Raw genomic sequence first — 17,851 nt, 5'->3', positions numbered from 1 at the left:
AATAAATTGATATTTAAAAAATAACCAAAATTAATACACACACACACACACACACACACACACACACACACACACACACACACACACACACACACACACACACACACACACATATATATATATATATTATAAACTTTCATTAAATTTTTCTACCAAAATAAATTAGAAACCAAATAAAAATTTCATAAACATAAATTTTACCATCTTTAAAAAAATAGTCACAAAAAATTATAATTTCAATTTCAATTTAATTTGATATAAAATAATTCTTAAACCTATTGTCCTCACTTCATGGCATTTCATAAAGAATACAATCCCATTGACATATAATTATATTTATAGGACATCCACATAAAAGAAACCATTTATTTACCACTTTATTCAAATATAATTCAAATCTAGATAACTTTATTAAAAAAAAAACTTTCACATTATTAGTTCTAACTTGTTGTTTCAAATATAATTCAAATGTAAATAACCAAAAAAAATCTTCCCAATGAATTAATCCGAACATGCATTGATTCAAAATGTATATATAACAAATATCACATAATGACTATTACTCAATTCATATCATACGTACATCAATAAACAATTAAAAATACATTTAAAAAACCACTCAATTCCAATCATACACGCATCAGTTTAAAGCATCTGATAATAATGCTAAAAGCAAATCGAAGCACCTGCACCCGAGGAGCAATATATGTGAACAAATGTTGCTTGACTAGGTAGTTCTACCAAGCAAACTGGGACATATACTGAGTCATATATATAAGCAGTACTGATTTGATAAACACCAGGATATCTCTCGGCGCCGGATGTAGCAAAAACCCCTCTAGACATTCTGCTTCCAACCCTCATTTACCATGAAGGTGAACAAGGGAGAGCTTGATTTCCAGTTGGGGGATTGAAGCTGAATATGACTGTATTGTTGCCACCATTTCATGAATGTACTCTGCTCCAAAAACACCTCAGCAGAAATACTCTTACCTGCGATCATACTGCCAACATATGTTTCAAAATCTAGGCATATTTTCATGGAGGATTTTATGTCTTGTTCTTGTTGTAGACTTATCAAGGCTTTACGAGCCTCTTCTAAGTGAGCCCAAAACAATGAGTCCTGAGTTAATGATGCGAAATTTGTGCGGCCCCTTCTTTCTCTACCAGTGCGAGTTTTCTCTTTATCTTTCATCCATTTCTCCAGAGCTATGTGACGATGTGGTCGGACCCCATCTGAAAGATAGCTTTTGTTTTCCTTATCTGTACGGTAGTGGTTTGCAATGTTCAAGGGCTCTACAAGTCTTCTATATGCAGTGCCAGCATTGATCCATTTATTCCTCGTTCGGAAGTCACTAGGCAATTCATTTCTCTCTTCCTTGCCAACAATGTCATCCCAGAAAGTTTCCAACTTTATTCTAGCCATATTAAAACGAATGTCTTTCTTGCCATCCTGCTGTTTGAAAGCATCATAATAGCCGATGTTTTTATCTTTACAAAGCATTTTATACCATTCCAACTCTGCCATAGAACTTTGGTTCATGCTCAACTCCACGTTGAGCTTCTCAGTGTTCATATCTTGATCATTTTTCATCATTCCAGCATTTCTGAGAGCGGAAAATGCATGAGTGTCCTGCTTAAACATCAAAAGTCTCAATCTCAGTGTCTAAACAAAGGAAACAACATTGAGAGGAAAGAATACGGAGAACTAAAAATATACCAGAGCTACAGAAACCGATGGTAAAATGGAACCATTAAATTCATTTCAACAGATCTTGAGGTATAATAACTAATAAAGCGAACCAGAGGCTTAGATTTGTTTCTTGCTCTCTCTATATCACCGTAGTGAGACGGTGCAGGGTTACGATGTGTGCCTCCCCATTGTATCTCCGGTTTGGGGTTTTAAGTTTTTAACCCCTTTTTCAACAATGACATTCAACGGTTTGGGAGGGTAGCCAATGTCTAGTTGATCGTATTTAGAAATTGTTGAGCATTTTGATTGTGAGTTTGGTGATAAATTGGGATGAAACACAACCCACACTTGGTTGGTGCACAAGGCAAACATTCAAAGCATGGCTTGGAGCAGATAGGAGGCTATAAGACTTTAGTACATGAATGCGATGGTTAAAGTTGAACTTTGAAGAGTATGCCGAATCGCTGAGGAATGATCCCTTCTATCTGGGATAAAACATCAATTGAATCACCTTTGAAACTTCAGGGGCGATAGGCTCTGCTCTTCCCTGTTCTTGGCACCTCATCTCCCTTAATCAAAACCTTACAATGTAGGGACCTAATAGTAAAATATTCATTTTTAGTTTTCCATATTTTATAGTGGGTTTAATCATGGAGGAAATTCTATAGTTAAGAGCGTTCGAGCTGGAGTAGTTCTGGGATGGTGACCTCCCTAGAAGTTGCCGTGCTTCACTTATGTGAACATCACCTATATCCAATGAGTAATAAGTGTTCCATTTATTATCATAAGAGATGAATTCATTTGTGAATCACTACTCATAAAACATTGATCAATGAATTTGTCTCTAAAACTACAGAGTTAAATCCTGATAGCAATATCACAAATTGTATTCTGGTTCTTTTTTGCAAAATCTCTAAATGAACTTACAAAGAATAGGCCGAGCTCTGGCTTGAGAAAACTAAATGTTGGTAAAACAAATTTACTTACAACGATACATCAAAAAAGAAAAACATTTTTTTCTTTTACATATTGTATGTATGATTTCCAGAGGACGAATAATGCAACCATGATACGTAAAAAAGCTGAAGCACAATCAATGAGAGTACCTGAGCTGCAACACCGATTGCTTCCAATTCCAAGGCTATTCCCATCTCAAATGAGGATTTTGGGACAAAGTTTGCAAACTGCCTTGCATTTAGCAAGGATTCATCGATATCTTTCAGCGTATGGCCATAACCTGTGTGCTCTGAAATACAAATGCCTGCGATTTGATCGAATGGTATTCCTTCTTGGCTTTGGATACTGAAATGCAGCAACTTAAGGACAGCCTCAGAGTCCTCAAAGCAAGCTGCGCCATGGGTTGAACAGAACATGTAGGTACCGATGGGTGCAAATGGGCTTCTAACATCAGTTGTGCACTTCAGGACATTTTTAACAAGACTCATGGCAGCTTCTGAAATGGAAAAATGTGATACATCAACAGAGTCAATGCCCATTTTGCTCTGCCAATAAGGTACAATTGCATCCAAGGGCTTGACAATTGAATCATATGGTGCAAGGCACATCCGAGGAACAATATCATACTTGCAGACAACATGACAAAATCTGCCCAACCAATCCTCGCTCCCAATTGCCTCCTGAATTGTGGAATTTCCAAACAAAGGAGCCCCAAATGTTATACAAAAGGAAGTGGAGTTCCTCAAACGCTTTTCTAGAAACCAGAGAGTGACCAGAGCTGCAACTGCTCCACCTATGGAATGGCCCACAAATATAATGGCTTGTTCCTTTAAACCCTGCACCTGATGGAACAAAGAAAGAAAGGGAATTAAATTCTACTTATAATCTTCGATCTCTACTCATTAAAGTAAAATAGTCCCTTTCGGCGGGTATTGAACAATCAAGGAATATCTGATTCACTATAACTTATATTTGTTGAATGTTGCATGACTGTGTGCTGAAGTTGGAGCATCACCATAATGACATGATGCAGAAGCATCCTGTCAGCATCACCAATCTGTCAGTACCTGATACAACTACTCAACTTATACGACATAGGAGGTGGTTAACCCCTTGTCACGAATCCTGAGGGGAGCGGTGAACATTTTGCCAACAATCTCTCCCTCAATTTTATTCAAGGGTCCGAGGATTCAAACCTGTGACCTATCTCTGATACCACTTGTTAGAGTGGGGTTGTCGTTGCACCAAAAACCGATCTGTTTGTGCCCATGACAACCACTCAACTTATAGAACACATGAGGTGGTTAAGCCCTTGTCATGAATCCCAAGGGGAACCGGGAACATTTTGTCAACAACTTGAAAGAGAAAGAAGAAGTAAAGACAAGATTACTAAATCCGATATGCTGGTGGAGAAAATGAAAAGGCAGTTTATTCCAGTTGAATATGAATTAGATTTGTTAAAGAAGATGCAAAGGTGAAAGAATATTCAGAAGAGAATATAGGATTTTATTCCAAACCGGTTATTTTGAGACCAGCAAATACAAGGTAGCTTGTTACATAATTGGGTTGAAGCCAAGTATATAAGAAGAGATGACTTTGGTGAGAGTTTACACAAGGAAAGATCCATAGTAGTTTGCCTTGAAGATTGGAGTAATATTGAACAAGAAATATAAGAACAGGTAAAGAGGAAGATGCCGAGATAAGAAGAAAGAGGGAAGATCATATTGAGTTTGGAATGAGGATTCAAATCAGAAAAATGAAGAGCAAAGCAGTAGCGAAATTCAGAAATATGATAATTCACATGGTCCTGGAAATCAAAGTTCAAGAGTACTGGGTAGAGAATTTGGAAGAGGAAATCACAAAGACAACTCATTTTGAATGTTCAGAAAAAAGACAAAGCGTATGAATGTCCAGCACACGGAAACACAAGAAACAGAAAAATAAGATTAAGAAAGATTTGCGAATATTAATGAGGAAGCTGAGTATTCAAAATCGAAGGACGTTAAAAGTGGATAAACGCTAGTCACCAAGAGACCCTCGTTGAATGAACCAGTTCAAACAAAGAACCTATTTAGAAAAAGATGCGAGTGTCAAGACAAAGTATGCAATGTTATCGTCAATGCTGGAAGCATAGACAATCTCCTTTCCGAAGTGATGATGAGTAAATTGAGACTGGACAGGAGAAAACGCCCACATCCATATAGAATAGCTTGGTTACAAGATGACAAACAGGCTTTGGTCAGCAAACAAAGCTTGGTAAAATGTTATTCAGGGAAGTGTTATGATGAAATAATGTGTGATATTCTGCCTATGAATATTTGTCATGTTTTGTTAGGGAGGCCTTTGGAATTTGACTGGAGAGTAGTGCACACTGGATATGCTAATATATATTGATTGATGAAGGATGGAGTGAGACATAAGTCAAAGCCATTGGAAGGAGTAATGGAAAAGCCATGCAGCAATGCAAGGGCATAGATGGCATGAAGCAAGGACATGATTGTTTTGCTGAAACTAACCAAGGAGAAGTTGAAAAAAAAAAAATCTGATGCATATCGAAGTAGTTGACAAATAGTGGGAAGACCTGGTTTCAGGTGGAACAAAGGTTTCAGAAGAAGATGAGATAAAATTAGATTTTACTAGTTTGTTTTGTGTGAACAGGAGTAAAGAGAAAAAGTAAATTATTGCAGTGGAAGATAGCCTTAATATAGCTGAATTTGAAGGGCATGAAGTGGCGGTAAATGAAGGGTTTTCTAATGAATATGTGTTTGAGAACAGCAACGATGAAGGCACCTTAATTAGAGATCTTAATTCCTTGTTAGGAAAATGTGGAATTTGAGGCTCTTGACTATTGTTCTAACACTGTTTTGAGTGATGTCTCCCGGAAGCCATTGAAACAACAAAAAATCATACATGAGAGAAGATGGATGGAGAAGGAAAGGTAAAACAACAAAAGAGGTAATGGAAAACATTTGTTTCGTTGAAGGAAAAGGTATGAATCCAGTTATTTATTCTGATTTTGCTACACTATTATGGTGGGAAATCATATTTGATACGTTGAACCTTAGGAAGGGTAGAAGTAGAGGAGTGAGAAAGGAAGGGAATGATCTTTTCAGATTGCAAGATGTGAAGAACAGGAAAATGCTTGTAGAAAAAGAAGAAAAGTTGATCCAGACAAACACAGTGTCTACAAATGTTTTCAAGTTTAACTCTAGACGTATTTTATTTCTGCCTTCAATGTCTGATGCCGGAGCATCAAAACAGGGTATAAGTATCCATCACAGCTTCTGTAGGGATTGAAGAAACCTGTGAATAAGTCCAACGTGAATCTTGTGACCATTCAGAATCCCTAACCCTAAGCCCTTTTATACAAGTATTAAACCACTTTAGGTTTAAAACATGTCGACCATAAATTAGCCATAACTTTAGTGGTGAATCTATGAATGGTGAATCTACGAATGAAGTATTTACAGTACTTGCTTGATCAGTCACCATAATCTAACAATCTCCCACTTGGGGACTGATCGGGTTCCACACTAAACAACAATCTCCCACTTGGAGATTGATCCTGTAGCAATACCACTACCACATGGGGCTCCCACTAGATCAAACCACCATGGAATCTGTTGTTCTTTTATTCATGTTCAGTCTAGAAGACCAACCGAAGCTAAAGAGGAGTTTAGATTCTCCCTTGTTACAACCTTTGTCAACATATCTCTTGGATTTTCATCGGTATGTATCTTCTCTAGCTTTAACTGGCCATCCTCCAAAATTGACCGAATGAAATGGTACCGCAACTATATGTGTTTGGTCTTAGAATGCAGAGCTAAATTCTTTGCAAGATGAATGACACCCTGACTATCTGTGAGCAAATAATTATCCTTCTGAGGATGTCCCAATTCTTCCAAGAAGAACTAAAGCCATATCATCTCCTTGGTTGCCTCTGTAGCAGCAACATACTCTTCCTCTGTAGTGGATAGAGCATTAATCTTCTGTAACCTAGAAACCTAGCTCATGGCTACTCCACCAATAGTAAAGACATAACCTATAGTACTCCACCTAGTATCGATATCCCCTGCCAAATCTGAGTTAACATAGCCCTGCAAATTAGTAGTAGAGCCCCCAAAGTGTAAACACTTATTGGATTTTCCTCTCAAATATTTGAGAATCCACTTGACAGCATGCCAATGCTCAAATCCTGGATGACTCATATACCTGCTAATGACTCCCACTGCACGAGAAATATTTGGCCTAGTGCATACCATAGCATACATCAAACTTTCTTCAGCTGGAGCATAGGGTACCTTGGACATCTTATCCTCCTCTTCTTGTCTCTTGGGACACATCTCCAACTTCAAATGACCAGGTAAAGGTGTGCTGACAGCTTTAGCATTCTCCATAGAGAAACATTGCAACACCTTCTCAACATAATCAGCCTGAGATAGTATCAAGGTTCTATTCTTCCTATCTCTGCAAATATTCATACCAAGGATTTGTTTTGCTGCCCCCCAATCCTTCATAGAAAATGCATGTGCTAACTGGCATTGCAGCCCCTTAATATGATCCATGTTAGACCCAGCTACAAGCATATCATCAACATATAAACATAAAATAATGTAGCTATCATCATCCAACCTCTTAAAATAAACACAATAAGCTGAATGACACCTATTATAGCCATGCTCATGCATAAATCTATCAAATTTCATATACCATTGCCAAGGTGCTTGCTTCAAGCCATATAAACTTTTCTTCAATTTGCACACTAAGTTCTCTCCTTACCTTTGACCTCAAATACCCGTGGCTGAGCCATATATATTTCTTCATGCAAATCACCATGTAGGAAGGTTGCTCTAACATCCAGCTGCTCTAAATGCAAATCTTCAGTAGCCACAAGACTTAAAATAGTATAGATAGAAGTCATTTTAACCACAAGAGAAAATATCTCATCAAAATCAATTCCCTTTTTCTGTGCAAATCGTTTTACAAGTAACCTGGCCTTAAATCTTTGCTTACCTCCTTCCTCTTATTTCAACCTGTAAATCCACTTATTCTGTAAATCCTTTTTACCTGCAGGAAACTTGCACAAATCCCATGTCTTATTCTTCAGCAAAGAGTCCATTTCATCTTTCATGGTAGACTCCCACTATATCTGAGTTTCCACCTGCACAGCTTCATCATAACTTTCAGGTTCACTAGCATCAGTAAGTAAACTAGAATACAAAGAGGGAAAAAAATTTTGTGGAGGTCTAATTTTCCTTGTTGACCATCTAACATTTACTAATGTATGTGGTATTTGTTGTTGCGGTTGTTTCACATCATGAGGAATGGCTGGAACATCAGCTTTTGGAGTATGATCCACCACTACATAATCATCTTCTTTCTTCTCATGTTGTTGCAATAGATCTTTGTACAACACTTTCTCATTGAATATGACATCCCGGCTTCTAACAATTTTATGATTTTCAAAATCCCAAAGCCTATGACAAAATTCATTAATGCCATATCCAAAAAAGACACATTTCTTTGATTTAGCTTCTAGCTTGGTTCTATTTTTAGAGTCTATATGAGCAAAAGCTTCACAACTGAAGGTCTTGAGAAAAGAATAACTCACCTTCTTACCAGTCCATGCCTCCTCTAGAATACCATAGCCCAAAAGAGTAGAGGGACCTCTATTAATCAAATATATTGTAGTATCGATAGCCTCGACCCACATGTGTAAGGGCAACCCAACATGCAACCTCATGCTCCTTGTGCACTCCATTATAGTCCTATTCATGTGTTCACCCACTCCATTTTCCTGTGGAGTCCTTGGAATAGTTTTTTGTCTACGAATACCATTAGTGAAGCAATAATCTTCAAATTCATGACTGCAATACTCACCACCATTATCAAATCTGAGACATTTTAATTTCTTACCAGTCTCTTTTTCAACCAAGCATTTCCATTTCTTAAAAGTTTGAAATACATCAGATTTCTATCTAAGGAAATAAACCCATACTTTTCTAGTTGCATCATCAATAAATGTAACATAATAATGAGAGCCACCAAGGGAAGATACCTGAGCTGGTCCCCATACATCTGTATGCACAAGCTCTAATTTCTCCTTTTTGTTTTCCTTCCCAGTCTTTACAAAACTCACTCTCTTTTGTTTTCCATACACACAACTTTCACAGAAATCCATATTAACACATTTCAGACCTCGTAAAAATTTCTTTGAATGAAGTACTTTAATACTTTTCTCACTTATGTGCCCAAGTCTATTGTGCCACAATGTTGTATCAGAATCTACAGCAGCTATTTGTTCTCCCTGCTTAATTGTAAAAATTGTTCCTGAACATTTATTTTTCTCTGAAACAATCAAAGTAAAAGGAACAATATGACTTGTACAAAGATATAAGGTGCCTACTTTTAGACCTTTTGCTACTACAAGGGAACCTTTTGAAACCTTCCAATTTTTTTCATTAAAAGTAACTACACAACCCTCATCACCGAGTTGCCCTACTGAAATTAAATTCCTACTCAGCCTTGGAACATGTCTTACCTCATGTAGTAGCCAATGATTCCCATTCTACAACTTAATCTTAATTTTTCCCTTTCCAACAATTTGATAGGGTTCATTATCCCCCAAATAGACAAGCCCAAAATCCCCTTGGACATAATCAATGAAATAACATCTATGATATGTAGCATGAAATGAAGCACCAGAATCTAAAACCCATGAATCATCAACACTTTCTAAAGATAAAAGCAAAGCATCCTTTTCAAATTTGTTACTTACCACATTTTCCTCCTTGTCTCCATCTGATTTATCTCCTTCATTTTTCTTTCGATTCCAATAATCTTTCTTTTTATCACCTGGTTTGCCATAGTACCAATAGTTGTTTGGTCCTCTTGATTAAGACATCTTCCCCTTTGACTTTCCTCTCGATTTTCCACAATTTCCAGAGTTACTTCCTCTCTTAGTTGTTCTGCCCTTGCTTTGTGCATTCAAAGCACTTCCTGATGTAGATCCACCTGAGGATTTCCTACGAGTTTCCTCACTCAAAACAACATCGATCACATCTTCACATTTTAGGGTACTAGATCCAAGAACATAATTACTCACAGCCATTACCAAGCCATTCCAGCTTTCAGGCAAAGAACACAAAATCAAGAGAGCCCTAATTTCTTCATCAAAATTGATACCCACAAAAGATAACTGATTAGTAATAGTGTTAAACTCATTTAAATGATCTACAACAGATCCACCTTCTGACATTTTCATATTAAATAAATTCTTCATGAGAAATACCTTGTTTGAAGCGGAGGGCTTTTCATACAATGTCGCTAGGGTTTTCATCAACTCTTCTATCATCTTCGCTTTAGTAATATTAAATGCCACTGATGGTGCTAGGCATAACCGAATGCTTCCAAGTGCATTTCTGTCCAAAAGATCCCATTCAGCATCTAACATAGATCCCTAATTCTTGGCTTTGCCTTCCAACGGCTTCCATAAATCCTTCTGATAAAGATAGTCTTCCATTTGCATCTTCCATAACTGGAAGTTCTGCCCATTAAACCTATCAACCCTCAGCTTACCCTCATCTGCCATTGCTCTCACTCAACTGTGAGACTCCCACTTAATCGTGAGACTTTGTTACAGAGAATAACTGAAAGACAACCTCGCTCTAATACCACTTTTTAGGATTAAACCACAGATAGAAATAAAAACTACATGCAAATATAACCAATAACAAAAAATAATAGATAACATAGAAATGAACACAAGACACCAAGATTTAATGTGGTTCACCCAATCCCTGGGCTACGTCCACCAAACAACAAGTCCAATCTTATTACAATCTAGTGATTACAACTTAATTACAATTCGTAATCCCTTACAGCTCAATATCGCCGCAAGAACCAATTTCACATCACACTGTAAAACAATCCCCAAATCTAAGCCCTTTTATACAAGTATTAAACTACTTTAGGTTTAAAACAAGTCGGCCATAAATTAGCCATAACTTTAGTGGTGAATCTACGAATGAAGTATGTACAGTACTTTCCTGATCAGTCACCATAATCTAACAGGATGGTCTTTGATGTCCCTCCCTGCAATAATCATGAGGTTCCAATGTATTTTTTAAAGAAATTATATTGTGAATTTTTCCTTGGGGAGATACCCAATTATTTTGATATGTTAGATTCTAAGGGTAGAGGTGGGGGGTGATCATTTGAGAGGTTAGGGGCATGTCGTAACCCTAATGTAAATAGGACACCTGATTGTCAAGCCATAGAGTGAGCATATGATTATTCATTCAGCTATGAAGGAACATGTAGAGAGTAGTACTCTAGGGACTATCAATGCTTTGACACATACCCCCATTCATTGTGCCATTCTATTAGTTGAGGAGGAGCCTTCTTTGTGTCGCGGTCACATGTGCATATCATGTGGATCCTTATGCATATTTGGCTGTCATGTTGGAGACACTATGGATGATGGGTTAGTCACTTATGAGTTCTTGACTGACACATTTGACATTGACACATAGGTAAATTATAATTATAATAAACTAATTTGATCACATTCCATATGTATAGTGAATGACTAATTAATTAGCATGTCTTGCATTGTTCAAAATTTAAGGTAAGAGTGTTGATGGCCCTAGTATAGATTGCCTAACCCCATTTTATGTCCCATCAACAAGTCGAGAGGTATGTATTGATTTTATCATTTAAATTAATACATATATTTATTAAGTAACAATATGAAGGATTGACAATTTTTTTTTATCCATGTGCATTAGTTCTCTATTGAACCATCGACATGTTGGAAATGAGAATAGAGTAACTGAGAGGGGGAGGGGGTAAATCAGTTACAACAAAAACTTTCCACAGTCCCTAAGATGTCTGAATATACCTTTGATCTGATTAATAAAATGTTGAAACTTGATAATGCAGCAAATGATAAATATTAAGAACTGATATGATATCATGCACAAAGTAATTTAGCAATTAAGAACACAAGAAACACCAGATTTGACGTGGAAACCCAATATGGGAAAAACCACCAATGTAACTTTTTCACTCTTCTGAAGTGAGCCCTGTTAGGAGCCAACCCTGTTAAAGGTTACAAAAACACACTGTTAGGTGTGACCCTGTTAAAGGATTTAATCACCCTGTTAGGAGTGGCCTTGCTAGAGGTCTTTAGAACAATTCAACTGAACTGTCACCTTGTTAGAGGATTTATTGAATGGCTGTTAAACCAACTCTATTAAGAGATTTTGAATACATTGTTACAATGGTTAGAAAGCAATAATGAAATGACCTGATATAATGTGCAACTTATCTTTGCTAATTGCAGATCTCTGTTATGCTTGATTGGATCCTTACTGATCAAATACAACTTTGCAGCTCCTTTAACACATCTGATCCTCCATCAGAATTTTCTCAATATTCACCTCTTCATACTATAATTCGCATTCATAACTTTTTCATAATCACACTCTTTAATTCATAACTTGAATGACCATATATACCTTTCAGATTATCTTAGTTGGCTCAAATCACTAACTAAAACAAACAATTGCAATAGTTGGCTAAAAGTAATTAATTAGCAAATTCCTATACTAGCCGACCCTACACAGTGAAATTTGTTCAGAAAATAATTCCTGTGTTAACTGAATAAGCTCGGTTGATACAGCGAACTTCGTGACAAACCATCAATCGTCGGGAGAACTCAGTAATTACTGAGTTTCTTGAGATAACCAAGTGAGCTCGGTGGAAACTAACCTTTAGAGACCAAGTGAAGCTCGGTTAACACTGGCTTTTCCATAATTCATTTGATGACCGAGTGAGCTCGGTGGAAACTAACCTTTGGAGACCGAGTGAAGCTTGGTTAACACTGACTTTTCCATAGTTCATTTGATGACCGAGTGAGCTCGGTGGAAACTAACCTTTGGAGACCGAGTGAAGCTCAGTTAACACTGACTTTTCCATAATTCATTTGATGATCGAGTGAGCTCGATGGAAACTAACCTTTGGAGACCGAGTGAATCTCGGTTAACACTGGCTTTTCACATTTCCTTCATTGACCGAGTTAGCTCGGTTAACATTGTCTTCCACATTTCTTTTGATAACTGAGTGAGCTCGGTTGGTACTGTAAATTGCATTGCAGACTATCTGAGCTTGGTGAACTTGAGACTAATGACTGATATGACATTTGTGTGACATCAAGGACAACATTATCCAACAATCTCCCTCTTTGGCATTGATGGCAACACAACATGTCATAACAGAAATGAAATTTTTGAAAACAAGTTCAACAAGATAACAGACTTCTCCCTCTTTCAATAGTCTCCCTCTATTAAGGGACTTCATGGGAAACTTTTCAAAACTTCACAAATTTCAGAAGGATATGACAGTAAAATCTCTCCCTCTTTGACAACACATGCCAAAGACAATAGAAGTTAAGTGATTTATAATGTACCTTTAGTACTAATTCATATGCAATGATTTCTGATGAAACTGCATCAACAGATAGATCTTCAATCCTGTATGCATTGATGCATTACTAGAACTTATTTCTAGTGGACTTCAGATAGGGGAATGACCCCTAACTTACCTCTGAGATACAAAAATTCATCCTTAAGTAAAGGCTTTGTGAATATGTCAGCAATTTGTTCTTTTGTATGGACATATTCCAATCTGATCTCCTTGTCTTGTACCAACTCTCTGACAAAATGATATTTTATTGCAATATGCTTGCTCTTGGAATGCATCACTGGATTCTTAGATATGTTGATTGCACTAGTATTGTCACAGAACATGACAATTGGTTCTTTGATTTCCATCTTCATTCCTTGCAATAACTGCTTAAAGAAAACAATATTTGAACAGTTTACTGCTGCAGCAACATATTCTGCCTCTGCTGTAGATTGGGATGTACAATTCTGCTTTTTGCTTGTCCAGGAAAGCAATCTTTTTCCAAGAAAGAATGCTCCTCCACTTGTGTTTTTTCTGTCATCAAGGTTTCCTGCCCAATCAGCACTAGTAAACACTTTCAAATCCAAATTACCTCCAAATTTGTACCATAAGCCATAATCTTCAGTTCCTTTCAAATATCTCATTATTCTTTTGATTTCCATCAAGTGAGTTTCTCTTGGCTTTGCTGAAAATCTTGCAACAATACCAACTACAAGGGCAATATCTGGCCTGGGATGAACTATGTATTGCAATTTTCCAATCATAGATCTATACAATGTTTGATCTACCTCTTTGGATTCATCATCTTTGGTAAGTTTCAATCCAGTACACATTGGAGTTCCAACAGGTTTACAATCCTCCATACCAAACTTTTTCAATATCTCCTTGATGTATTTTGATTGAGTGATGTAGATGCCATTCTTATTTTGTTGAATTTGAAGACCAACAAAGAATTTTATTTCACCAAACATAGACATTTCAAATTCCTTGTTCATTTGTTTTAAAAAAATTTTGCAAAGATCATCATGCCCTGTGAAAACAATATCATCTACAAATATTTTTGCCAAGACAATCTTATTATCTAGTCCTTCCTTTATATAAAAGCTACTATTATCATTAGTTCTTTGAAAACCAATCTGAATAAGATAGTTATGCAATCTTTCATACCATGCTCTAGGGGCTTGTTTCAGACCATAGAGTGCCTTGTGTAATTTGCAGACCATGTCCCTTTTATCTGGATCAACAAAGCCTTCAGGTTGTTCAATGTAAACCTCTTCATCCAATATTCCATTGAGGAATGCTGACTTGACATCCATCTGATAAACTCTGAATCCTTTGTGAGTAGCATATGCAAGTAAGGTTCTGACTCCTTCCAATCTTGCAACAGGAGCAAAATTTTCTCCATAATCTATGCCTTCTTCTTGAGAGTATCCTTTGTATACCAATCTGGCTTTGTTTCTGGATACTTTACCATCTTCAGTCAAGTTGTTTTTAAATACCCACTTGGTTCCAATTACATTCTTATTTTTAGGCCTGGGTACTAGAGTACATGTCTTGTTCTTCTCTATCTATTCTATTTCCTCGTTCATTGCCTCAATCCAACTATCATTTGTTAATGCATCTTTAATGCTTATAGGTTCAAAATCAGGAAGTAAACAAGTATTTTTCAGTTTGCTTCTTGTCAAAGTTCCTTCAGACTTGTCTCCAATGATATGATCTGGTGCATGATGCCTTCTAACATATTTAGCTAATATAGGTTCTTTGCCTCTTAAATGAGTTTCATTGCTATCTCCTTGTGCTTCAATTTCATGTTCAGGCTGTTCTGGTTTGGTAAGAATTGGCTCAAGTGCTTCAGACTCGGTAGATACATGCTCAGCAGTGTCTGAATGTTGTTGAGGCTCAATTTGAACTTTTTGCAGCTCGGTTACTGATGACTTGGGAGTTTAGGATTCTTGAGTGAACGATATGCTTGGTATAGTATATGGTTCAATGTAAACAAATCTTCTGTAATCTTCAGGTACCCTTTTGTTTTCTTTTTCAAATTTGTCTGCAAACTCATCAACTTTCACATGTGCACTTTCTATAACTTTGTGAGTGGATAGATTTAAACATCTATATGCTTTGCTTTTGCAAGAATATCCTAAAAATATTCCTTCATCACCTTTTACATCAAATTTTCCTTTTCTAGATTTTTGCAAAATATAAGATTTGCTTCCAAATACTTTTAGATAACTTACATTGGGTTTGTAGCCATACCATAATTCATACGGAGTTTTGAATGAGTCCTTCTTCAACTGCACTCGGTTTAAGGTATGAACTGCAGTGCTGATGGCTTCCTTCTAGTATTTGATAGCAACCTTCTTTTCTATCATCAAGGTTCTTGCACAATCCATGATGGATCTGTTTCTTCTTTCAGCTATTCCATTTTGTTCAGGAGTTCCTGGTGCTAAGACCTGTCTTTTAATACCTTTTTCAATGCAGAAGTTGTTGAATTCATGTGAGATGAATTCACCACCTCTATCTGACCTTAAGCATTTTAGTCTTTTTCCTATTTCTTTTTCTACTCTTGCTAAATACCATTTGAATTTCTCGAATGCTTCTGATTTGTTCCTTAGATACATGACAATCATCATTCTTAAGTAGTTATCAACAAAAAGAATGAAAAAATTTTCTCCAGTATAGCTTTCTATTCCAATGGGTCCACATAAATCAGTATGCACAATTTTCAATATATCTTCAGACTGGTAGTTCTTACTTTTAAAACTAGTCTTTCCCATTTTACCAATCTAACAATTCTTGCATAGTCCAACCTCAGGTTTCTTAATGTTAGGAATGCCTCTTACTTTCTTGAATTTGTTTATTTTTACCAGGTTATCAAAATTGACATGACACAACCTTTTATGCCATAACCAACTTTCTTCAATTTGAGCAATAAAACATGAGCATTCACCAAGTTCTAGATAGAACAAGTTACCTTTAGTTTGGGTGCCAGATCCTATCAGCTTTCCTTGCTCATTCAACAGTCTTGATTTTCCATGCATGAATTCCACCTTGAATCTAGTATTGAGTAACTGTGCCACACTTAGAAAATTATGTTTAAGACCTTCAACCCAATAGGCATTATTACATACAAGTTCTTTGGTTAGACAGATTCTTCCTCTTCCTTTTATGAAACAAGGTTCATTATTACCAAAACTTACACTGCCACCATCATAGTCTTCAAACTGATCAAACTTAGTTTTATCACCAGTCATATGATGTGAGCAACCACTATCTATAATCCATGTATCACTCTTACTTACATGAGAGACAAGTGCCATTTTATCTTCCTCATCACTGTCAGAATCATCTTTAACAACAATATAAACAATGTCATCCTCACTATTATCAGAATCTTTAGAATTTTCAGCCATGAAGCATGATTTTTTACCTTTGTTCTTGGATGTTTTGAAGTCTTTCTTGCCATTCCATTTGTAATCTTTCTTTTCATCATTTTTTTGCTTGTTTGGACACCTTGCTGCAATATGACCAATTTCTTCACAAGAAAAATAGATTAGAGGAACTTTACCTTTGTATTTTCCTCTTCTTCTAGAGTATTTTCTTGCTAGTAGAGCTTCAATTACTTCGAGATCACTGTCTGAATTTTAGCTTGATTCATCTTCACTTTTTGACTGAGATTCTTTCTCCTTTTTATTTTTCCCTTTGATTGAGAGCTTGTCTTGAAATGCTAATTCAATGTTTTTGGAGGCTGGAACATAGTTGTCAAAGTTATCTAGTTCAAATGCAGTTAGTCTTCCAACTATGGCCTCAAGATTTATCCGATGATTTGCTTCACACCATCTTTCCTGAATTGCAGAAACTTTGATTGCATAAACAGGAAGCAAGGTTTTGAGAACTTTTCTTATAACTGTTTCTCCTTTGATATCACCTCCAGATGCTCTGATTGCACTCACACATGCTTTAACTCTTTCAACATATTTTGCAATGTTTTCATCCTCTTTCATCCTCATTTGATCAAATTGTCCTCTTAGACTTTCTGCTTTTGCTCTTCTTACATTATCATCTCCTCCATAGATTTCTTTTAGCTTGTTCCACATCTCAAAGGCAGTTGTGCAGTCTTTAATGTCATCAAATTCTTCATAACTGAGAGTGGATGCTATGTCTATCATCATATTGTTGTGAGTCTTCTTTTCAGCAATGTCAATGACAAACAATGTGCCAGGAGGTTCTTCATATTTTTGTTCAAGGTATTTTAGTCCAGTATCACCAACAGTAGCCAGATGAAGTCTCATCAATCCTTGCCATGCGGAGAAGTTACTCTGTTGAGTTTTGGAATTTCTCTTTTGTAAGACATCTTCATCTTAGGCTTAGATCCTTGAAATCTTTTCTTGTAAGCACCAAAAGCTCTGATACCAATTGTTGGAAATGAGAATAGAGTAACTGAGAGGGGGAGGGGGTGAATCAATTACAACAAAAACTTTCCACAGTCCCTAAGATGTCTGAATATACCTTTGATCTGATTAATAAAATGTTGAAACTTGATAATGCAACAAATGATAAATACTAAGAATTGATATGATATTATGCACAAAGTAATTTAGCAATTAAGAACACAAGAGAAACCCAATATGGGAAAAACCACCAATGTAACTTTTTCACTCTTCTAAAGTGAGCCGTGTTAGGAGCCAACCCTGTTAAAGGTTACAAAAACACATTTTTAGGTGTGACCCTATT

General features: G+C 36.5%; 1 protein-coding gene across 1 annotated transcript in view; it reads right to left on the bottom strand.

Moving 5' to 3' along the window:
- Positions 1-532: 532 nt before the first annotated feature.
- Positions 533-17,851, bottom strand: part of LOC149558587 (lipase-like PAD4) — a 38,958-nt gene continuing 21,639 nt past the window's right edge. The window contains exons 4-5 of the mRNA XM_089830937.1: positions 2,800-3,492; positions 533-1,636 (exon numbers count right to left, since the gene is read on the bottom strand). Of these exons, the coding sequence (XP_089687063.1) occupies positions 839-1,636; positions 2,800-3,492 (1,491 nt within the window). The 3' untranslated portion in view covers positions 533-838. The remainder of the gene's footprint in view (positions 1,637-2,799; positions 3,493-17,851) is intronic.

The sequence above is a fragment of the Cupressus sempervirens genome, chromosome 5 (assembly GCF_028749045.1).
Source record: "Cupressus sempervirens isolate cs-2001-9-10 chromosome 5, ASM2874904v1, whole genome shotgun sequence".
Classification (NCBI taxonomy): domain Eukaryota; kingdom Viridiplantae; phylum Streptophyta; class Pinopsida; order Cupressales; family Cupressaceae; genus Cupressus; species Cupressus sempervirens.
This window is presented reverse-complemented; position numbering and strand designations above follow the sequence as displayed.